We start from the raw sequence: 23,000 nt of genomic DNA, 5'->3' as shown, positions 1-23,000 counted from the left end.
GCACATTCTCTCTATGAAGACCCACGAGTAACCCTGGATCTGTTCTCCCCTCAGGTACAAGGAACGTCCCTGGACACGAATAAGAGTCAACTGTAAGGACGGAGACGAGGCCTGCTGGAGTTCTCACTGGCCTAGCCGACTCTCTTCCCCTGTGGGTTTGGAAAGAGACGCTGCATCTCATCTCTACCAAGGATCATGGCTAGAGGCTACTGCTGGGGCATGAAGGTTGAGCAAGGTTCCTACAGTCACATATAGCCACAATTCAACTCCCTTGATTAGAAGTATAATACTCACTTCATATCACAAATGTATAAAAATATGGCAGATAGTGTCATAACGGTACTTTTTTTAAATGATATTTATAAAACAGACAGATATTTACCATATATATATTTATATATAGAATAAAATACTCCTGATGCAATATATAAATGTTACTGTTTAGTTTTTATAGAAACTACCGTAGCTGTCCCACTGCTTCACAATGTTCCAAACAGCTCAAAATAACTTTACATTTAACATAAAAGGTATGATTATAACAGTACAATATTAATTAATTATAAATAAATGTTACAAATCCTATCAAATATGGAGGTTTAGAAAACAATTTAAGACATACAGTTAGTTCATCTGCTAACCCTTCAAAGGGATACTCTTGGATTACAATAAACCCCACATTTAGTCTAGGCAGAAAAAAACCTGTGGTGAGGGCATCGGTCAACACAAATTCTTCTATCCCTTGCAGTGCCAGAACACACCCTGGCTTTCCCGAGTCCGAGAGGAATTGCACTAAAGCTGGAACGTAAGGGGGAGAAACTGGCAAGAATGTCTTCCTCTTCATTGGCACTCTATCCATTCTCACACAAGACCCGTGGGGACTGGCGCTCCCTAAGGAACTCCTGTGGCTCTAAGATCCCTGACTAGCATTCGTGGCCGTGAGGAGCCAGAGCTCCACACATACAATATTGCACACACCTTCATAAAGCTGAAAATATTGGCTTACCACCCGGGCCCAGCCCATTCCCCAACCCCACCCCCACCCCCACCCCGCAACTGGCTTGTGCCCCTCCCCAATCCCTCCCCCTCCCAGCACACATTACAAGGCTGTCTCTTTTAAATCATTCAGATTTGGCATTCGGGACCGATTTGTTCTGTTATAAGGGTGCCCGTTTGGCCCACTCTTGGCACTCAGCTGTTCAGAGTAGGAAGGCCCCTCTGTGGCACTCCGGGTCACAGAGGACACATGCCAACCAGGGTCCATCTGACCTGGCAGCTGGAGGGCTGGCCTGCCCTTTGGTGTGGGCTCCTGCCGGATGTTACTGCTCCCGCCAGAGGCCTGGCTCAAGGGGTGAATCCGAATTTCTGAGAAGGAATTTTTGGTTTGTTGAGCTGCTAAGGGCTGGAAGCGGGGGTCTGAGGAAGCTGGGTGATTTGAGGTTGAAGAGAGATGTAACAGCTTGCGCAGTGATTTTAATGGCTGGCTCTGAAAGAAAAGATGAGAGCACATGGACGATTTAATTTAGAGTAGACTTGGAAATGGGGATGAAACGGAGGGGAGATCTGAGACAACTGCACCAGCCAGGGAGGGCGGCCATCGGGGAGGACGAGCTAGTTCAGCCTTATCTGTTCTTTCCCGTTCTTTTCCGATAAGATTAAAGTTTTTTTTTTTTTAATGAAAAAGCCTAGAAATCTAGATAAGAAATCTAGAGCTGATGTGTGGCTGACCAAAGGTGTAGGCACCTTCCACCTAGCCGCATCCCATCCTTCCGGAGCATCTCATGCTCCAACCAGCAGGAAGAAGCAATAGAAGGGATATGCCTCTCACTTTGAGAAGACATTCTAACAGCTCCACATAAAGCTGTCACTTGTATCTCACCAGCCAGAACTCAGCCATACGACCATACCTAGCTGCAAGAGAAACTGAAAAAACGTAATGTTTCAATTAGGTAGCAACATACTCAGCTAAAAATTGTATATCCCCTTCTGTTCTCATCTCCCCAAGTTCCCTTTTCCCTTGACATTGCAAAATCTAAATGTTCCCTTTCTGCACTTTTACTTGTTTTTGGCTTTTGATTTGATTTTTTGAGGCGGGGGGAGGGTAAGCTTTGGGCCATAAAAAATGCACAGCACAGAGAAACAGGCAAAAGCCCTACAGATGCTAAAACACGACGGCCTTCAATTCCTACCATGGGCTCCTCGCTGACCCGCCTGTCTGCTGTGTGGCTGATGCCTGGGCCCCACAGAGTGCTGTACTGTGGAGGGAGACTGTGTTTCAAGGCCCTGTGGGCTCCCCACAGGAGAGGCATGCGAAAGCACTCTGAAATTCAAGGCCCTCATAGGGACCCGGGCACCTCTGGCTGTCAATCTTCAAGAGCCACGCATTTAAGGGCTCAGCAAAATTTTAATAAAATGTTGACAATCTCAAGGAACACTACAAGATTTGAAGGAACAGGGCACTGAAATCCCAGGGAAACTGCTTGAGAATTGATTCAAGTAGAAATCGCTCCTGGGGAAGCATCCTCCATGGCCATTCCAAAGTCTGTCCAAGAAAGCTTTGTTTGTGGTCCCCATCGGAGGCGGCATCGTACAATGTGCATCGTAAGTGCTCAAAAGTGTGTTCTTTGCTTTTTTTAAAAATGAAATTGGTACGATAACACAGTGAGATCCCTTGTGATTTTTATAGCTCTGACTCCATGTAACTATTGAGCAATTACAATAACCTGGGTTCAGCTGGAGAGACAAAATTACCTGAAAAGAGCTTCTTGGCAAAAGAAATGGCAACACAAAGAAGGTTCTAAAGCCCCATATTATTTTTTTAAATTGGGAATAGAACATCGGGCCCTCGCTCAGAGCCTTGTGCTCTTAGTTCCGATACGTATCCAGTAACTTGGATGTCTGGCTCTCTATACCCTCTCCACCCCCCAGCCTATATTATGTTAGAAGCAGAAAATATAAATGATTGGGCAAATATAATCAACATTTGGGAAACTCCTATCAGCGACTCTGAGTAACAGCTTACAGTGAAAGAAAGTAAACAACAAACCTATAAAAACAGACCCTCCTCCTCCAAATCACAGAAATCTGTGTTCATTCATAGGCACGAGTACTGTACAGCCTCAAAAGCCCATAAGGGTTGTCAGAAGTTACAGTACAGGAGAAAAATGAATTTACAAAATATTGAATGGGATCAAAAAAGAACTTAGATTATGTTACTGTGCTCATTATGGGATACTGAAAAGATACAATGTTAAAACATTTCTAATCAAAATAGTTGTTCAAAGGAGATAAACCTCAGTCACCTGAAAAATCTACTGATTCAGCTTCCGCTCATTCTCCCATTATGGCAGATAAACGTGATTCTACAATACTGTCTAATATGCAGTTCCTAATGCAACTGTTTGCCAGTTTTCCATCAAAAACAGTACGGATTTCAGAAGTTTAAATATTCTTTCAAGAAGAGTTATCATATCTGTCTTTCAAGGCCCAATTTGTATGCCACCACCTCTAATGAAGCCTTAATCTGCCCACTACCTCCTCTCACTCTCCCCTACATTTTATGGCCATGAATTATGGTTATTTATGGATTTTCTCTCTCTTAGGCTGCAGGGTATTCATGGGCTGGGACCATGTCTTAATCGTCCCGTTAATCCCCTCCAACCCCCCAGCTAGGAGAGGGCTAGGATTCCTCGTTGGATATGGTCACTGAAACAAGCTGCATCTGGACTCCTAAGATGCTTCTGGCTATTAGTGAGCGTATATTACAGGGAGGCTTTCAGCCTTGTGGAACATTGAGAGGCTAAATTTCTCAACCTTGCCCTCCCCTCAGGAAAGAGGGTCACTGCAGAGTCTGAGAGTCTAGGAGCGATGCAGGCGCCACTCACTTGGGTCTGTAGATCAGAGATCTTCTCAGGACGCCACTCCTTTGGTCTGCTGCTCGGAGTGCTAGCAGAGTGAATGGCTTTCTGTAATGTCAGAAGATCGGGGCCATCAGAATTGGGCACCTAGAGCAGAATGTGGGCAAGGATTCAATAAGCACACCAATAAGCCTAGTTAAGATATGCAACCACACCCAAGAGAACAAAAGCAAATCAAATCAAAACTAAAAAAAAAAAAAACCCAATAAAAAAACTAAAACTCTCCCAATGTTCACAATGCAAGTGATGCTAGTTAAGTTCTGCTGCCCTCTTAATAATTTTCCCTGCATTAGGAAAAATTGGCAGATGTCATGCAGCTTTGTTAAAACCTCAACCCTTAAAGCATTCCCATGCTGTTAGTTTTAGTCGCTGTAAGAGAGAGCAGTTAAATTGGGCTGTACCAGGAATTGCTGTCGTATCCTCATTCCATATTGCAGTTAGGTTATGAACCAGTTCAATAAAACAAAAATTTGTTCCCACTGGGGAAATGATCCAAACGCTGTATTTGGTGGTGCCAAAGAAGTCTAGCAGGCTTTCAGGGATAAGCAAAGTGGGAAAGTATGGTTTGAATCAGATTCCCAAGACACTGCCCATTAAATCTGGGTCTAGCAATCTGCACTATGAGAATGCTGGAAATTTGTGGCACAAATTCCAAACGAATGCAATTGGTCCATTCACTGATTTTGGTGAACACAGAAGAGTAATGCCAAATGCCAAGCAAAAGCTCTGGCTTTAAACTAAGTGACCAGCAAAAGCTAGAGCCAGGCAAAGAGCAAATCACCAACAGAAGCTGTTTTTCACGGAGCCTGCTAGCTCACTTAATTTGGTCAATTCCACTTGGTTTCAGAGAAACAAACTGCCAACCAAGTGTTAACAAACTTTGTGAGCCAAACGATAAGACACTTGCTAATTATAAGTGTTAATCGAATTCTTTACAGGAAATAAGGGATTTTATGAATGCTGTCTGCCGACAATTGGCTAACGAGACAACCCAAACTAGCCTTTCGCTAGTTTGTTTGTTCAGTAATAGCCTTTTATGTGACAACCTCCTTAACTGATTCAGAAAATCCAGAATGACAAAGAATTGATATCTCAGTGACTTTATGGAACTGGCTCAGGTACTTAACTAGCACAAAGAGAATATGACCCCATGAAAATAAAAGACATGCTGTTGTCATCAGTAAAACAAGTTTACTGGAGCAGTTTTCAGGGCTACCATACGTAGAAATGGGTACCATGGGTGGAGTGACTACAGGAAGCTTTTTCAAAGAAGAACTATGCTTTAAATGATTCTTTGAATTAAAAAGAGGAAAGAGGGATTTCTTGATGCTTGGATTCTCCCCGTTGGTGGAATCTGTCTGCAACATAAGATACAAATAAACTAATTGCAAAAAAAAAGAAAAAAAGGTGTTCTTATTGAAACTCCTAGCCCTTGGAAGCCCTCAAAATGTTAAATATTAACAGTCGCTGAAAGAATCTCTCTGTGCTGTGTGTGTCTTTAGAGGGGTTCTGTGTCATTTCTGGACACGAAGATGCCAACAACGTAAATTCAAGACATGCACAAAATTCTATGTATTTAAAGAACATGTGATCATGATCTACACCTGTAATAGGAATGCCTAGAGACCTGCACACATCTATTCACATTAAGCTTACAAAACATTTAAGGATTTATTGTCAGAAATATGATTATTATACAGAATTGTGTTTCAAGAGCTATCGCTGAACTTCAACCTTTTCCTAACTGCTAGAGAGGACTTCAGCAACCAAATAATCCACCATGGAGTCTGCCGATTAGGGAAAAAACAAGATACTGCAAACCCATTTGAACATGGTCAACTCTTGAAGCAGAAATCATCAGTTGGAAGAGGATTATCACTGTTGCAGGATTCTACCGTTGAGGAAGAAGCCTGGTTCTATGCTGTTAGAAATATTCACCCCGTGGAAAATGTCTGTCGCAATTCAGAATACGGGTTTTCAATGTGAAGAAACAGAAAGTTCAATCTTTCACTTGAAGCATGATTACCAGTTAAGATACTAACTGGGATACAATTACCCAGTTGGCCAAGTCACCATATGCTCTGAGGGCTTATGTAACTCTCTGGATATGGCACTGAGGCCACATTTCCCCCGGCGGCTTCCAGATTCGCTCGAGTCAAAGCAGGCACTCTTACAAGACAGAATTATTTTTTGGCACCACTTTTCCCTCTTTTGGACATTTCAATTGTCAGAACTAGAATGTATACGAAAGATTCAGAGCATCTTTTATGGGTACGTATGTGAAGACATTTGAGTAAACTAGCCCAGAAAGTTTCCTGTTCCCATGACAGAGATCCCAGGGCAGAGTTTAACTTGAGTCAGTAAGGAGGTCACAAGAGAGCTCCCAGGAACAAGTGGCCGGAGGCTCTCCACAGACGTGGGCCTGTGGCATGGACTGAGCCTGGGGGCCTGCTACTCAGGGGAACCCACCTCTAGTTCTCTCAACTGATTGTGCCCCTTCAGGTAGCTCACAACTTGCCTGGGCAGTTCCTACAGCAGCAAAACAAAGGAGTTAAACTAGATTTAGGGCCCACGGAGGCTTTAAAGTGTCCTGCTTCTCTATGTACACTGGGCATCAGATTTCCATTTTGTTGAATCTTACGCAAAAGCCACAATGCTTTAAGTCTTTCAAATTTTGTTTATCTAGTTTTCTTTTGCTGAATTCTAGAGAGTGAAAGAAAGCTAACTTTACTTCTGTTTCAACGTTCATTCGAAGGAGGCAGAGTTAACACAGTGCAGGCTTAGGAGCCTGAGGTCTGGCAGGATACACTGAGTGCTCTCTGGAAACCTTACTCTGGATACCAAGGTCCTTTAAAAAAATTTTTTTTCTTTTAATTAAAAAATGCAGAGGTATAAACTTTTGGTTTGGAAGGCTTAAGTCATTGTGGCCTGTGCAGAGAGATTTTGCAGTGACTTTACATATCAAAAATGAAATGTTTGAAAACCTAAAAAACGAGTAAGTTCAAATGGAGAGGATGTTAGAAAGTACGAATTTTCTCATTTACTCCAATCTATACTATTTAAACATCTAAAGTTTGGACCGGATCCCGAATAATGGAGTCAGACAACATGTATGTACTCGGCTAAGGCCACAGTGAGCCAGGGGCTTCAGGTCTAACGTTGGTCTAAGGCAGACAGACAGCAAAAGCTAAAACCACACACAAACCCCCTGCACTTCCTTGGTTCCTGCTACATTCTTCCACCTAATCAGCCCACAGTGGCTACGGATCTGAGGTTCAGAACAGAAAAAAAAACCTCGAAGTAAAAATAATAGTGGTTAGGTGGAGGTAGTCTCAGTTTAATGTTGATGACGGAGAAGTATGTTCTATAGACAATGATAAAATGTTTATTTTATTAGCACTTTAAATATTTTAAGCTTCTCTACTTTAAATCAGGTCTATTTTGTTTATCCAGTCTAAATAACAAATGCAGTAATATTTGATTGAGTGGCATTTTGATTTGATATTCTGCTTTAAGTGAGTTTCAGTGAGAAATACAGGCAGTTTGTTTTTTAAATGAACACTTCAGGAATATTATGCAGCCAATAAAATGAAGATGATAAAATTTGTGTAGTAACATACATATTGTGTATATGAGTGATAGACAGATAGAAATACTATTAAAAGCCAGAATAAAAAATTGTACTAGAATGATCACTATTATTTAAAACAAACTAAAAAACCACCTTCTTTCCAAATATATACACAGACTAAAAAGCTAGGAGTAAATATACTAAAATCCTACTACTAGCTGTGATAGGGTGGTAAGATTAGAAATGATCGTTTTTTTCCTCAATTTTTCTATAATGAGCTCATATTTATTTTATAATGAAACATAAATTTAACAAAAAGTGAAAGAATAATCTAGAAAGGTAATCTAGGAATGTCTTTATTAATACTTCTAGAACATCTGTGAGACAAAAATCCTTACTTTAGGTATTATATTCTTGCTACTATCATCTATCACATCTTTACTTACTATTGAGTTAAAATTCTAGAATTTTCATAATGGAATGGACCTCAGAAACACTGAGTCTAACCTACTCATCTTACAGATGAAATCAATGAAGTCCATCTGAGCAGGCCATTTGGATTATGCCTTTTTCCTTTTTAAACAAATGAGAGTCAATCGTGTATGACATAAAACTAGAAACAAAATCATTTACATGGTTGACTCAACTTTGTCCAGTCTTGAAGGTGCCAAAAGCAAAGGGGGAAGCAGGCCTCACATGGGTGAAGAAGCTCCTGCTGGCCTGGAGGCCTGGCTTCCCCATGTTTTTTCATGTCACTAACCAGCAGAATCCTTGTTTGGTGGTTCAGTGATGCGATGTGCATGGTTCCATGGAGCCAGCCCCGACTCAGGCAGAGGGCTCCCAAAAGATAAGACTCATTCCATTTCACACTTCAATGACAAGATAAACATGTCTTCCTACTAAAGCAAGCCCTGAAGTGCCAAACACGATCTCCTCTCTATGACTAGGCAGCACAGAAATGCAGCTGTCAACATGGGAATTGGATAACCAGCCAGGGGAGAATAATAAATGATGGTTAGTTATGAATTTCAAGATTTAAACATAAACCAAAACCATTTCCTAAGTTTTCGCATATCTTTAGCCCCCAGAGAGAAATAAACCCTGCCGCTTCATAGTTTTTGCATGAATATAAATTCACATGGTTAAGACGTTTATTGAGAGAGGCTTAAAGTGTTTTCTCTCATCCAAATTAAATTTATTCTATTCCTGGAGATTCTGTTGAATCTAGAAAAGGCTCTGTGAGAGGAGGATAGTTATATAGAATTTAAGACAGAAACATATATAGTGTACACATGTCAAGTCTCAATAAGAAAATAATTCACTTTGATTTTCACGTACAAAGTGTAAAGTACCCACAGACTAATGCAGGCTCGTATGCCATTGTATATAGAAATTGGCCATCTACTTACTGTTTGTGATTTCTTCTTTTTCTTTTTCATTGACCTGAAAAAACCTTGTTTTTCCTTTTCCTTGAGTTGTTCAGAATGACTAATGTTTTCAGGACTTTTCCTAAATGGGAAGACATTTTTATCATATTGATATTTCAAGCATTTTCCTGCCATTATATGACAAATACAATGAAGACTAAAAATGCAGGACACCAGGTTCAAATAGCCATGGAGAATTAAGCACACAGGCAGAGCCTCTAAAAAGCACAGGAGGAACCGAATGTAATCAAGCACAGTTAATGATCAGCCTCTGGCACAAGCTCACTCGAACTAGCAATGTGAGCATTGCTACAAACGATCTGTAACTGTGCTGCAGGACCATTTTCACGCTGCTGAAAACCTCAGAATTAGAGAGTCTAGAAAGCATACGGTTTAAAGGATGCCTTTTCTGTAACCCTCCAAGGGAAACAGCAGCAACATTTTCAATATCTTCATTTTTCTATTTACCTTTTTAAACCAGCTCAACAAGTTCATTATTAGTGGCTTGCCACGGTATTGAACATAAAAAAATCAATGCTGCTACAGACACATTACAAACAAAAGTAAAAATAGCCTGAAATGGGAAAATTCCTTTATAAAAATCTCATCTCTATTTACTAAAACTAAATAAAAAAATAGATAAGGGAAGAAAGAAATGTAGACAGAATGAATGCTTTAATACAAAGCATTCTTCGGGAAAAAAGTTTCTAACTGAAAATACTGACATTAAGCTTCATACCACTGACACCACCAGGTATTTTAATACAAATAGGAAATATTAAAAGACAGTAAACAAGACACCTTGGTCCCAACAAGTTGGCTACTTGTATGTTAACAGAGGCTCTATATCACTTTAATTCACCGTCTTTAAAAAGCAACTCAACTGGTGTTATTCTTGAAAAAGGCACATTCTGTGGGCTCTATTTTAAATTTGAATTCTAAGTGACTGTGGAAAACAATGTTCTCAAATGATTGGATTAACTATTCCCTAAAATTAAGAGTAGAAACATTAAAGTGACAGAGTTCATTCATATTTACGGTTTTAGAACACCTAATAGTGATGAAGTTACCTGAACATCTAAGAAAACATGAGCAAAGTAGCATCCTTTACTTGATTAAATCTGTGTGAAGGCAGAGAACATCTATATAAACTATTATAGATCCACATGATAGAAAACATCCTAAAACTATTAAAAATATATCACATTTCAAATAATTTTCACTGATATGAAGGAACATTCAAACTACAAGATTCAAAGCTTTCTACATAATAGGAGCTCAATTGTATTAAAAAAGGGTACGTACGTGTACATATGCACACATTTTTAAAAAGGCAGGAAGAAAATACAATAAAATCTTAATAGCAATCTTCTCTCAGTGGCAGGATTATTGGTGATTTATGGTTCCTTCTTTTTAATTTCAACAGCAAACATGCACTACAGATATAATAAAAAGGTTTTACAAACCACACAAAATTTATTTGAAAAACCAAGAACTCAAGATCAAAGAGAACAAGGGAAGATTGGGAGAGAGAGAACAGACAGATAAAAAACAGCAAGTAAAAACTATGACTGTTTGAAGGAGCAATAATCATTTAAGTGTTCAGACTACAAGTCAATGAGAACACCAAGGAAGTACAAACACGTACTGTAGACCCAAGTGTTCCTGAAACTTATTAAGACCTGCAATTTTGAACATCATTGAGAGAGTTCCAAGCTCCAAAGTGAAAGTTTTATAATACAACACAATTAATAAAACAACCAGTGTTGGAACTCAGAATGACGCATTTATAATTTTGAAAGCTAGCAAATTTCAGACGTGATGGAATGGGTGAGAATGGAACAGTGAGACAATTCTTAAAATGCAGTGTTCTGCTGTTGGGAAAACCCTTGCATCCCAATGACAGAGTGGGCCTAGACCCTGGGAATTTGGTCAAAGTTTCTTACGACAAGTACTTTTGGGATTAAGGAGATGAAACCCTTGCCTGGAGCCTAAAGACAGGCTGCCCTAAACTTGATCCCAGGCTACAGCATCCAGTCACGTTAGGGTTCTAGGGAACCCCAGCCACCATCTAGTCCAACCAGTCACACTATTTTTAATGTTCTGTAATTTCCAGAAGTTCAAGAATTATATGCTTGTGATATAGCTTATGTCCTTCCATAACGGGGTCTGCACATGACCTAGAAGCACAGCAGAGTATTCAGATTAACGGATAGAAGCTTTTACCAAGCAGAATGAAAGTCAACAAAATCTCAAAAGCCTGACAAGGGTCAGCAGTAAAAGTGCTTTCTGCCAATCCAGGAGATCTTCAAGGGGAACACGCTCATCATGACTACAACCTCAGGATGGGAATGGGCACTACTATAAGAACCTTAATGCTGGTGCGAAAGGAAGGGAAGGCTTAAGACACTAGTCCTAGGAGGAGGAGGATTTGAGTGGGAAGAAGAGTGTCTATCCAATAAGATGAAGGCATGAGGAGAGGGGCAGGGGGCAGGGTAATGAAAGAGAAGAAGGAGCAGGGCAAAAAGTCTAGTGTTTGCAGTTTCAATGTCCCCAAAACCCAGGGAAGATGAATCAAATGCCCTCTGCAGGGTCTTTCCAGAGGTACTGGAGAAACCAGAGCTGGCAGGGCAGAGGGAATGACGGGGAAAGCATCTTCAAACTGAAGCTGAGCAGAGGCAGTGGGGCCAAGATCCAGGTGGGGGAAATCTCAGAGGCCAAAACAAAAAAGGAAATAAATTACCCTTGAACTAGAGGATGACAGGAGTGAAGCGTAAGTGTGCGTGCATCACAAAAGACACAGAAGGAAGTCAGAGAGAAAGAGAAAGAGCGCAAGTGGGAGAGAGAAACGGAGAAGCTACACTGAAACATATACAGAGAATTAAAAGAGAAACAAAAGGGAGAAAATCCTGGCAGAGAGACTCAGAGAGATGGAGAGAAGCTGCCTGGAACATAGGCACCTGAAAAGCTGTGTGTTATACCAGAGAATGAAGAGAGAGACTTGGACATTTACAACCGGTACTGTGCCAAATGGGTAAGAGCGAGCCCCATAATCTATCTCATTTGTGAATTCTGGACCCTGCGATTCTACCTGGTATGGCTGACAGTTATGTGCTGAGCTGAGCTAACTGTATAGGTAACAGATGGGTCCAAGAGGAGCAGCACAAGAGAAGGACAAGTGGGCAATCACATAAATCTCAGGGACGGGAGCTTTGAGAAGGACCACGCAGCTAGTCACCTGGCACATTTTCCAGGGCTGATAAAACAGCGGGGAGGGGGTAAGGATGATGGTACTGGGGGTAACAGGGGTAACAGTCTCCTTCCTGCACAGTCATGGGACTCAAAAGTTATCTAACACAACAGCTATTTCCATAAGAGGTCAAAAGGAAAGAGAGAATTTAAAAGATTCACCTAAAAAAGGGAAGGAATTAAAATTGACTGAATCAAAGTCAGCTTGCACTTCGTACATGCCAAGCCCTGTGTTAAGTGTTGCAGCTACAGAAAAGAATGAAACAAGTGTGACCTCAAGCTGCTCACGGATTCCAGGCGGGAGACTCAGAGGTCTGACGGAGGGTCAGACTCCCGGGGCTTCAGTATAACCCCGTTGGGAGTAGCCTGAAGGTGAGTGGAAGAGGAGAGGGGCACTTGCCCTGCCCCGGCCTTACCCTGGCAGTGTGACTAGGGTGGTCAGTTAATGTCCGAGAAGAGAAAATCAGGGAATAATTTTGTGAGTTATGGCGGCAAGTAATAATGGATACCAATATATTCATAACTTTACGAGAAGAAAAAGCTGGGGATTGTACGAGTGAGTGACAGCAATTCTTCACTTAACTACTAGGATTTCTAATTAATTTGGTTTACTGTTTAACCATCAATTTTTAACCCAATTTTGACAGCAATCCTCCTAAACATATTTATATACTTTGCCTTTTTAAGCAAAGAGCAGCCTATTTTATAAATACATATTCTACATGGATATCTATTCTATGTATGAAACCATAAGGGTTAGAAATGATCTTCCCACTGGGGGCCTGAGAAAATGCAAAAATACCCTCTTCTCTCCACAGTATTGCTCGGGATCATTCTCCTCTGCACACTGTATTGTCACCTGGGATTATTTCTTGCCTGACAATCTCAGCGCCAACTGCTAGAAATGTGCATAAAAGAAGAACAAACAGGCTCACGGGGAGGGTAGAGGTGTTTTCCCATTAGTAAAGATGATGCATCTGACTGCATTAACTCTATTTCTCTTGTTCTGCGATATTTTGGCTTATTTCCCAGTTCTTAACTGGATTCTGGATAGCTGAGATGGCCAGAATAACCACCCTGGATCTTAGACTACAATATCTATTTATCACTTTAAAATATGACATAGTAGATTGATTTTTCCATTGCAAGAAATGTGTACACTGTACAAATAAATATTCCCTTCCCAAAAGAAATGTAAAGTACTACTATCAAGGAGAAACAGACTGACCTTAGGTAACTGATAATTTAGGAATAGCAATTCACTATGCTACCATAGCAAGGTTCGTTCATGTGTTTGTAACAGTTATCAAACTGCATCTCTCTCAAATATACACAATATGGTGAACCAATGAGAAATTTTGTTTAAGGAAAACAAAACAAAGACAAATCAAGCTTAATGAACGACTAAGACTAAGTTAGATGTGATGCATGAAGGAAAAGTATCGACAGCATTATCATAAGGAGTAGTGGGAAGAAAAGAATATTGCCAATTTATCATTGGCAATTCTGGAACTCTCTCAAGCCTCATAAAAGTAGTATCAGAGTAGGGATGACTTGATGAAGATTTGTGTAAAGTTCAACACCTCAATTGTGCCTCTAATTCTTTCTAAAACAACTGTTTTCAGGTTTCTACACATACCCAGGTCTAAACAAGCTCTACTCAAACTGATTATCAAAAAGACAGAAACAATATGTTGTTAATACTACCTATCCTATATTTGGATTTAGTTTTGATCTGACCTACCTAATTTTCACAGGTCTATATTAATCTATAATTGATACTCTTTTAAACCATCACCACTTCCTCGTGCAATGACCAGGAGGAATAACACTTCCTTCTGCACTTCTGTGTTCTCACAATTTTAGACACTATTCTTAGAGCTTGTCAAAGCCACAGCTGAAAACTGTCAGTGCTGGTGACTAAAAGAAGCCATACGTGTGCTCTCAGGTTAATGTATAGGAGATCTTGCCTACAGTTTCAGGGAGAAAGAATGCACCAAAGGTTATCAGCAAAGTAAGTGGAGAGGAGACACCTGCCAAATCATACTGAAGTCAGAGGACATTAAAATAAAAGTGGCCGTTGTTAAGAAGTCACAACAGGGCCAGGCACTGCTCTAGGTGCTTTGGATGGTTTACCTCATTTAGTGATCACATGGAGCCTAGGAGGGAGCTGTTATTCTTAGACCTGTTCTACAGATGAGGAAACCAAGGGGCAGAAGGGTCAAAGTTACATGGCCAGAAGGGGACACTAATCAAGATATCCTACTTTCAGAGTCTAACTTCTTGTCACTAATATTAAAACTCTCATTTCATAAATAAGGCAATGGATGTAAAGTGTGCTTATAAAAGTATTTACAGCTTTAAAAAGATCGTTTTTATTATTGTTTTTAAAATAAGTAAGTTATTTTCACCATAGGGCACAGTAACACTGAAACCTTGATATAACCCTACCAACAGGGTCCAAATTGTGAAATCACACAGAGTTAGGAGTACTGACCTAGGCCCTTCTGTGACCTCCAGCAACAAATACCACAGATGGAATCTCTGACAAAATGATCTGATTCTAAATTCAGTGTGTTACAGTGATACGCCATTTTCTTCTCTTAATGAAGAATTTAGTAGTTCTATGAAGTACACATAAATAACCCTCACACCTAGATTCTGGGCAGCTGAGAATATAAAGTCTACATTATTAAAAAAAAAGTCCTTACTCCCCAGATAGATCTGCTAATGAGACTTGATACACATTATAATTCTCTCCCCAAATTTTTATTACATATGACCCAAAAAGATAAAAGGATAAACAAAGTTGGTGCCTCATTTTAACCTCTGACTACCATTACGTTTTTGTGGTAGCATACAGGGTTGTTCCCTTATTTCTCTCCTTTCACCCCGAATGAAATTCAGGTGGCAGAGAGGTGAAAGACACGAGCTTTGGAGTCAAAGCCTATCTAGGTCTAGATCCTGGCTCCCTCCGCCCTGTTACTGGTTGTCCAGCACCGAGCAAGCTCCTCACCTTCTCTAAGGTGCAGTGTCCTCACCTGTAGAACGGGAGCCATCCCTACTTCAAAGGCTGATTGTGTGGACTGAGTGAGCAGTGCACACAAAGTGCTAAGCAAACTGTCTGCTACGTGACTCAAGAGCAACAAGAGAGGAGACAGCGGAAGACATCAATCATGTCAGGAGAATGCAATGGAAGACTTATGAGGTGTTTACTGACCCAGGAGATTGTTTTCTTTTATATGATATCTAATATAAGTGCTGAACTTATATGTAGAAACCACTACGAAGAATGACAAATCATATTTTCCTTATCAAACAATCTCTCTCAAGAAAGAAAGGCCAAGCAGGAGAAAGAAAGCTAAAAGTTTATCCAGAATTTCTTTGAAATCTCAAATCTACGATTAAAAAAGAAAACAAACCAAAATACTCACCACGGATCAAACGCTGGTTGTCTTTTTGAGTGGTTAGTTCCAGAGCCGCTTTCTGATGGTAGGGAAGAAACTCTGGTTGACACATTATTTTCATGGAACGAATTGTCTGGACGTGGAGACGGCACTGAATAAAGAAAAAATAAGCCACTGATGTGCCCCCTTGGTCAAAGCAGTTCTCATGTTATTCAATCGCATTTTCTCTCACACAAAGAAAATAAGCTAACAAACAGGTAAAATCCTCATCTGCCCTTCATTATAACTTGTGTTTTCTGAGGGCGGAAGCATTCCAGGGAACATTCTCCCTCTCACCACTGCTCACGACAGTAACTTGCAAGGGTCAGTTAACGCCAGGTAATTATGGATTCAAAACATAAACTGACCTGACAGCTGACAAATTGAACGTTGTAGGATATTTTAAAGTATGAATATGATAGCACCCCCACCCCCTGCCACTGTTTTGACATTCTTTGGAGTTGAGGCTTTCTTATATCATAGACTCAACTATGCAAACTCCCTTCTTGGTCTGAAGTGACTCCTAACAATATGGGTGCTGGAATATACAAACTACAGTTGAGGCTTTATGCTTGGGAGGCAGCATCAATTTTGCATATTTTTAACTAAATTCCAAATAAATTTGATTATTTGCATAAAAATACTATTTTTCTCTAGGTTCTCAATCCAAGAATGAACAGAAAGACAAAGCACAACGCAAGTGAGTAAACACTTTTCTGCTTTTTGGGGGGGAGGGACGGTTACTATCTTTTCTCGTCAATTTCTAAGCTTGGTCATAAATCAAAATACACTGCAAGTTTCATCGCAAAAGGAATACACAGGCTGTATATCAAGATAAATGACACCATTTCACTTGACTCTTGACCAGAAAGACTGGAAACAGGAAGTATTATGGAAACATCTGTCATTTCAATGATACTACTAAATCAAGATTTAGTCTCCAGATGTTTCACCTAGTTAAATCTTTTCCTTCTATTTCTAGACTTTCTAAAATAAAAATATTCTACCTGCCAAACCCTGAAGTGGATTATGAGGAAGAAAAATGAGGGACTTTGGTGATATTAACCAATTTAATTCACTTGCAATCAAAATAAAATGGTGTTTTCAGAGGTCAAAGACCAACTGATTAATTAATTTAAAACTTCACTAACATTTCATGTCAAAGTATATTCTCCAGACATCAATAGAAATAACGTGTATAGTCCATTTTGGAAGTAAAACAGTGACAAAAGAAAAGGCTTTTGCTCATGTACACTACAATATTTTATTTTAACTAACTTTAATCTGAATTAAAATTTTACTTCCATAGGATTCTAAAGTAACTGTGGCATCAGGGGCTGGCCTGGTGGCATAGTGGTTAAGTTCGCGTGCTCTGCTTCTGCAGCCTGGGGTTCACAGGTTCGGATCCCGGGCACAGACCTAGCACCGCTTGTCAAGCCACGCTTTGGTAGCATCCCATATAAAGTGGAGGAAGACTGGCACAGATGTTAGCTCAGTGACATTCTTCCTCAAGCAAAAAGAGGAAGACTGACAACAGATGTGTGCTCAGGGCCAATCTTACTCACAAAAAAAAAAAGAAAAGAAAAAAGAAAGAAATGCATTAAAAGGCATATTGGATGCCTTATGCTTTTTTCAAAGGTGGGGCTGGGAGAGAACAGAGTAGCCTAATCATTCAATAGACATTTAGTCCTAAATAACACTTGTATACATGTATTTAGCTCAGGTTCCTAATTAAAATGACCAAGCAGTTCTCCATGTTCCCTCCCAATTCCTGCCTCTTTCCAGCTGTCCTCCCTAATCAACAGAATAGTGAGAAGCCAGGCAATGTGGGCATGAGCGGCTGTAGAAGGTAGTAGTGACCCTTGAAGGCTTTGAGAAGCTGAGCCTCCTGGACCTAGGACATTGTCCCCACCCTAATGGGCTTGGCGTCAGTCTATCCACTAGGGGCTGGGGCTTCCCAGGGGCTCTCACTTTATTACCACATAGCTCCTCAAAGGAGATGCCTTTCTCTGTCAATGTCTCCTAAATCCACACAGCCCCCGAAGCATGTTTTCATTGTCTATTAAACACTGAAGTACATTTTTAAGGTTGTGCAAGTACACTTGAAGACTTTCTTTCATTCAGTCAACAAATGTTTATGAAACTGCCAGGCAGTGTGCTAGTCAATGAGGGTAAAAGAGGAAAAGATAGAGAACTTAACGTCTTTGAGGGCCTTGCAATCTTGTGAGAAACACAGACAACGAATCAGTGCCGTGTGGTCTGTGTTATGTTAGAGGCCTAGGCAAGGAACCATGGGTGGAACAGAGGAGGAAACACTTCATTTCGTCTGCGTGGGCAGGGAAGACATCACACGGCAGAGGACCTCAAAGTAGAATCTCAAAAGAACAGAAACAAGCTATGCAAGCAGGGGGAGGAGCGCATGTCAGGCCAGACAGGGGCAGGCCTGGATGCGAGTCCCACAGGCTGGGCACCAGAGAGGAGGGGGAGCAGCTGGAGAGGATGGCAAGGGCCAGGACACGGAAAGTCTGGAATGCCATCTTAGGGAATTCAGATATTGTCCTGATGCCAATGGGAAGCCAACAGAGGACTCAGCAGGTGAGAGAGAGAGGACTGGAGTGGGGGTCTGGGGGGACAATGGGTTGCCTTGCTCTATTTTTGTCCCTGTAGCATTTCTTACCTTTTACTGCTCTATATAATTATTCCATTTAGTGTTGCTCTCTCCTCATGAGAACGTGAGCTCTGTGAGGGTAGAGACCTTTGGCTGTCTTGTTCACTGACATGTTCTTCTAAGCTAGAACAGTGTCAGGCAGACACGTGACATGGATAAATATTTTATGACTTAACTGAATGAATGAGGGGTGGGGTCAGAACACAGCTTCAGAAAGATCATTCCAGGGACTGTTTCAATGGCGACCTTGGCGAGAGGGAGACCAGTTGAGAGGCTACTCAAAGAACCCAAGTCAGATACAACGAGGGCCTGAACAGTGGCACCCACGGCAGGGAGAAGTGCTGGAAGGCAACAGCGCAGGCAAGAACGACGCTGGTCTGATGGCAATCAGGGCAGTGAAATGTAGTGAGGGGCGAAGCCTGGAGGTTTAGTGACAGGGAGAGGGGAGAGGGCCCTGGTGGGTGCTAGGGGCCGGGCTTACCTCTGTAGAAGCTGCCAACTCTCCTTGGAACAGGATCATTGTATAGGTGTCTATTTTCTTTAGGGGCGGTGCCATCATCAGAGTGAGGGTCATGATATGATCCACCCTGAGACAGGAAACAGGTTTATAAAAAGTAAAAGACAGAGCATGGACAACGTGGCCTGTGAACTTAGAACAGTGCCTAATTGGTTTATAATTTACTCTAGGCTCTTTTAAAGAGAAAATTCAGAACTGTGGCTTGAGGAAAACCACTTACTTTACAAGCAAGTACAAATTATTTGCAGGAGATGGAGTATGAACACATTTTAAAAGATTGGTCATTTGACATCATTACAATTTATCTTTACAGGTACATTTTATCATAAAAGACAGCAACTCTGGAGAATTCAGACCTCAGACTTCTGCCGTGTATGGAATGAAGAGGGTCCTTCTCTGGAGGATTCTTTAACGGAAGATCGCGCCACAGTCATCTCCGGAGGGAGTTGTTCTCCAGGCTGGAAGTCAAATTTAAAAGCATTTATAAGAGTGCCCTGTTCCCAAGAATGAAAATCACCTCAATCACCAGGGGCTTTATTTGGTAGAACCAGTACCTCAAATGGCTAAAATAAAAAATGTTGGTTGGCTAAAACACAAATTGTCCCATAAAAGAGTGAATCGTCTGATGAATGTAAAATAAGTCAAACAAATGTCACACAAATGGAAAGTGAAATTCTCATTAAAGTGAAGGCGAGCTGGGAATGAATTTCTCTGAAAATAGTTCAATTAATTATTAAAAACAAAGAAAATCCTCTTCCTAATATCTAGATAGTCATGGTTCTGAGCAGCACTCTAATTAGAGATTCTATTAGTTAATCTAAAATTTCTCTAGCAGATTTTGGGCTGAGTTCTCCAAAAAGAACTGCGCAGATCCAAAATTATTTTTCATGAAGGTCTTATATTAGCAGATTCAGATGCAAACAAATGTTCTTTGAATATATCAACGAATAGAATCAGTATTCTTAATAACTAACTACTGTATTATCTTAATTCCCTAACTACTGTAGCTTATGGACTTGAGTTCTCTTCTCCATCTTCCCAAGGATAACAGTACTTATATTTCATGTATTTTCTTAATCATAATCATGACAGCGCTCATCTCCGGAGACACTACCTATTTCTCTCAAGGAAGTGAGTCACAGCTAAGAGCAGCCTTGGTCCACAATGGTGTTCACTGAGGGGAAAAGTAGCATTTTCTACCCTTGGAAAAAAAGATTAAGGAACAAAATTACCAAGCCATTAGGAGGAGTTAGCTGCATTGTGTATCCGTACATTACACACAGAAAGACTATTATCTTGAGCCTTTCGTGATATATCAAAAACATTTTATTTAAAGTTCAAAACATGATTCTATCTTTCTCCCCCTCACTCCCCAAATGTACTATGAAAGGATTCTGGGCAGGAAATCACTAATGTAGCTTTTCTTCTTTCTACTTTGTAACAAGATCTCATTTGAATTTTATCACCTGTATTGTTTACAAAGGCCTCTGGAAAAGTGTTTTAGAAAACACATGATTTACATCTAACCTAAACTCTTAAGTGACAGTGTCAGCCCAGTCCCCTTGCTCTTGAAGGTGGCCACAAGACTTTGCAAGAGCATGATTCCCACCATTTATTCACAGCTTTGGTTACTTGTCAAGCCGTCTGCCATCTTTGTGCCTTTAAACTTGTACTTTCTTGCAGCTTGGCACTGTACCTCCCAAACTGGACTTAAAAATTCAGTAACAGTTGGATCTATGCTTAGGCCAGTCGCTGTTTATAATTAGCTTATTTCCACCATGCTCACAAAGTCTTTTTTCTGGAACTCTCAGAGAGCCAGTCCATTTGCCTTTTCCAAGTTATAGCTTTTTGTTTTTCTTACTTCTTCTCTGTTTACACTATGCTTAATGCTAGCATACTTTACCTGGCTCTGACCTCCATGTAACGTCTATGGGCAGCTACCACGCTCTAGAGATCTTTCTAGGCCCTAGAGGTTCTCTTCTCTCTAGAGGGATCCTCGGGAGCTCCTCCGACCACTGGTCTGACTCCGATCATAACATCTCCTGCCATGTGTATCTCCTCCATGTGCAAGTGTGTATCTCCTGCCCTTCTTCTCCCCTGGGCACCAGATGGTCTTTCCAACCTTGTGGAGAAACACCTCTGCTTAGGGGCCGAGGGTCACTTCAACCTGAACATGTCAGCATGACAGCGTGAAGAGTGCTGGCCTAGGAAACTAGACATTGCCTCATGATCATAGCTCTGCCCTGAACTAGTGGGGTAAACCTGGGCAACCCACCCAACTTCTCGGAACCTCAGCATGCTCATCTGTGAAATAAAGGGGTTGAATTAGGTGACTTCGAAAGTCCTCTCTTCTACTCTCAAAGAAGCCCTAGAAAAGAAACCGTGAAGGCTTCTTTTTCCTATATTGAATCCTTCAATTCACAAGTCCTGTTGTTTTTACTTCTGAGGTGTCTTGAAAACCCACTCTTTCTGTTTTCCCACTCGAACTGACTTAGTCCAGAACATACTCTCCCCATCTCATGCTTAGATTATTGCAAAAGCCACCCCGAATCTGGCATTTTTCACTCCAGCAACGTGAAACAAGTTGCAATCCCCACAGCACAGCATGCTATTTAATGTCTTTATTACCCTCTTTTCCTCAAAGTGCTCTGTTCTGCCCTCCCTTCGAGCCTCTTTCCTGATATCGTCTCTGCTTTCCTCCCCTGGCTAAATCCCAGCAGTCTCTGCTCAGATGCCTCCTCTCCTGAGGCCTCTCACAAGCCCCTGCCGGGACCGCGCTGCTCCTCTCTGTCCGAGGCACACACACCTCCAGCACAGTGCGCCACGCAGCCTCACAGTATTAGAAGGGCCTATCCGTTGGCAAATGTGTGCCATCTCCTCTCCCCCAGCTCGCACACTCCAAGTGAAGGAGGACTACATCTTTTTCATCCTTCTAATTAGAACTTATCGTGGTGCCTTGCTCAGTAAACGGCTGAACACATCTTCATTCTTTAGCCATTTCAAACCTTTGTCTACACCTCAGCTCAGAGCAAGACCTTCATTTGCCCCTAAAGCCACTTCTGACTGCTCCTGCTCACAATGATCTCTCCCTGTTCCCAACTCCTATTTATAGCCAGTGCTATAGTAATTTGGTTCTTAATTATTTCATTGTTATCATGTATAATTTAATCTTCCCTGAGAGAAGATAAATTTCTCAAGGGCAAGAACCCCACATCAGACACTCTTTTGAGTGTCTGAGAATATCCAGCACAGAGAAGGTGTTCAACGTCTAAAGAACAGCCCCGACAGAAGCAGCAACAACTAAAATCTGTTCGACGCTTACTCTGTGCTGGGCACTGGGCATGGTGCTTTATACACCGAGTAAAATCCTCACAACACTCAGATGAGTAATCTGAGGCACAGAGAGATTTCATCACTTTCCCAAATTTACACAGCTTGAAGCACATTGCAGAACTAGGATACCAACCCAATCTGTCTGGCTGCCCAGCCTGAGCTCTTAGCTGCCTTGCTACACTGACTGCTGAGTTACTGACAGCCTCCTCGTCCCCAGCACTCATCTTGCTAAGCCTCCCATGACATACTCCATCCATATTTCCTGGAGTTCTGACACATGCTGATGAACCTATTTTCATATCCTCTAAAAGGGACTTTCCCTATATGAAACCTTCCTTCTGAAATTGGCTTTTCCCCACCTTCATTTCTTTGATGCAGGTGAATGTTTCATATCGCGAAAATAGAATTTAAAAAACATGTGTTCTATGAATGCTACTTCTTTTAAACAGGTTAGTGTCAGTTTTAGAGTATGAAGATCAGTAAGATGGAGGAAGCATTAGGCTGAAAACATTGCTCTGAGATTTAAAAACAACCCAAAAGAATGAAAATTAACATTTATCCTGGCCTGAAGTTAAATTTACCTATAGTTCTAGTTAAATTTAAAACTTCCAATTCAGCTAAGATATCAAGTAAGGTATTAGCAAAATGGTTTGATTTAAGCAAATGTGGTTTGGAGAGATTAGAGAAAATCCCCATAAATTCACACCGAATTTTGAGAAAATTAAAAACTAACCCATATATAGCTGATAAATTCTATAATAAATCAAAATAGGATTCTCTCAACAAAATATGCCAGAAAGGAACATTTAAGACAGGAAATAGATTTCTAAAAACGAGCTTTTTGAGTTCTCTTGAGTACTCAGTGATTGGCTTAA

The 23,000-nt window shown here is 41.0% G+C and overlaps 1 protein-coding gene and 1 long non-coding RNA gene across 7 annotated transcripts in view; one reads left to right on the top strand and one right to left on the bottom strand.

The window, feature by feature from the left end:
- Positions 1–381: 381 nt before the first annotated feature.
- Positions 382–23,000, bottom strand: part of CDKL5 (cyclin dependent kinase like 5) — a 185,842-nt gene continuing 163,223 nt past the window's right edge. For 3 of the 6 annotated variants that reach the window (XM_070502015.1, XM_044763101.2, XM_070502016.1), the window contains 7 exons: positions 19,149–19,250; positions 18,757–18,862; positions 15,596–15,719; positions 8,895–8,994; positions 5,150–5,272; positions 3,882–4,001; positions 382–1,483 (listed from right to left, as the gene is read on the bottom strand). In XM_070502015.1, the coding sequence (XP_070358116.1) occupies positions 1,097–1,483; positions 3,882–4,001; positions 5,150–5,272; positions 8,895–8,994; positions 15,596–15,719; positions 18,757–18,862; positions 19,149–19,250 (1,062 nt within the window). In that variant the 3' untranslated portion in view covers positions 382–1,096. Of the gene's footprint in view, positions 1,484–3,881; positions 4,002–5,149; positions 5,273–6,225; positions 6,444–8,894; positions 8,995–15,595; positions 15,720–18,756; positions 18,863–19,148; positions 19,251–23,000 lie in introns of those variants that run through there. The other 3 variants (XM_044763103.2, XM_070502017.1, XM_070502018.1) reach the window with 3 other exon arrangements.
- LOC139042651 (uncharacterized) lies at positions 11,820–19,244 on the top strand. Its single transcript, XR_011499623.1, has 3 exons — positions 11,820–11,946; positions 16,265–16,307; positions 19,106–19,244. It is a non-coding gene; the product is annotated as an uncharacterized lncRNA (long non-coding RNA).

The sequence above is a fragment of the Equus asinus genome, chromosome X, assembly GCF_041296235.1.
Source record: "Equus asinus isolate D_3611 breed Donkey chromosome X, EquAss-T2T_v2, whole genome shotgun sequence".
NCBI lineage: Eukaryota > Metazoa > Chordata > Mammalia > Perissodactyla > Equidae > Equus > Equus asinus.
Note: the sequence above shows the minus strand (reverse complement) of the source record. Positions and strands in the feature narration are given on the sequence as shown.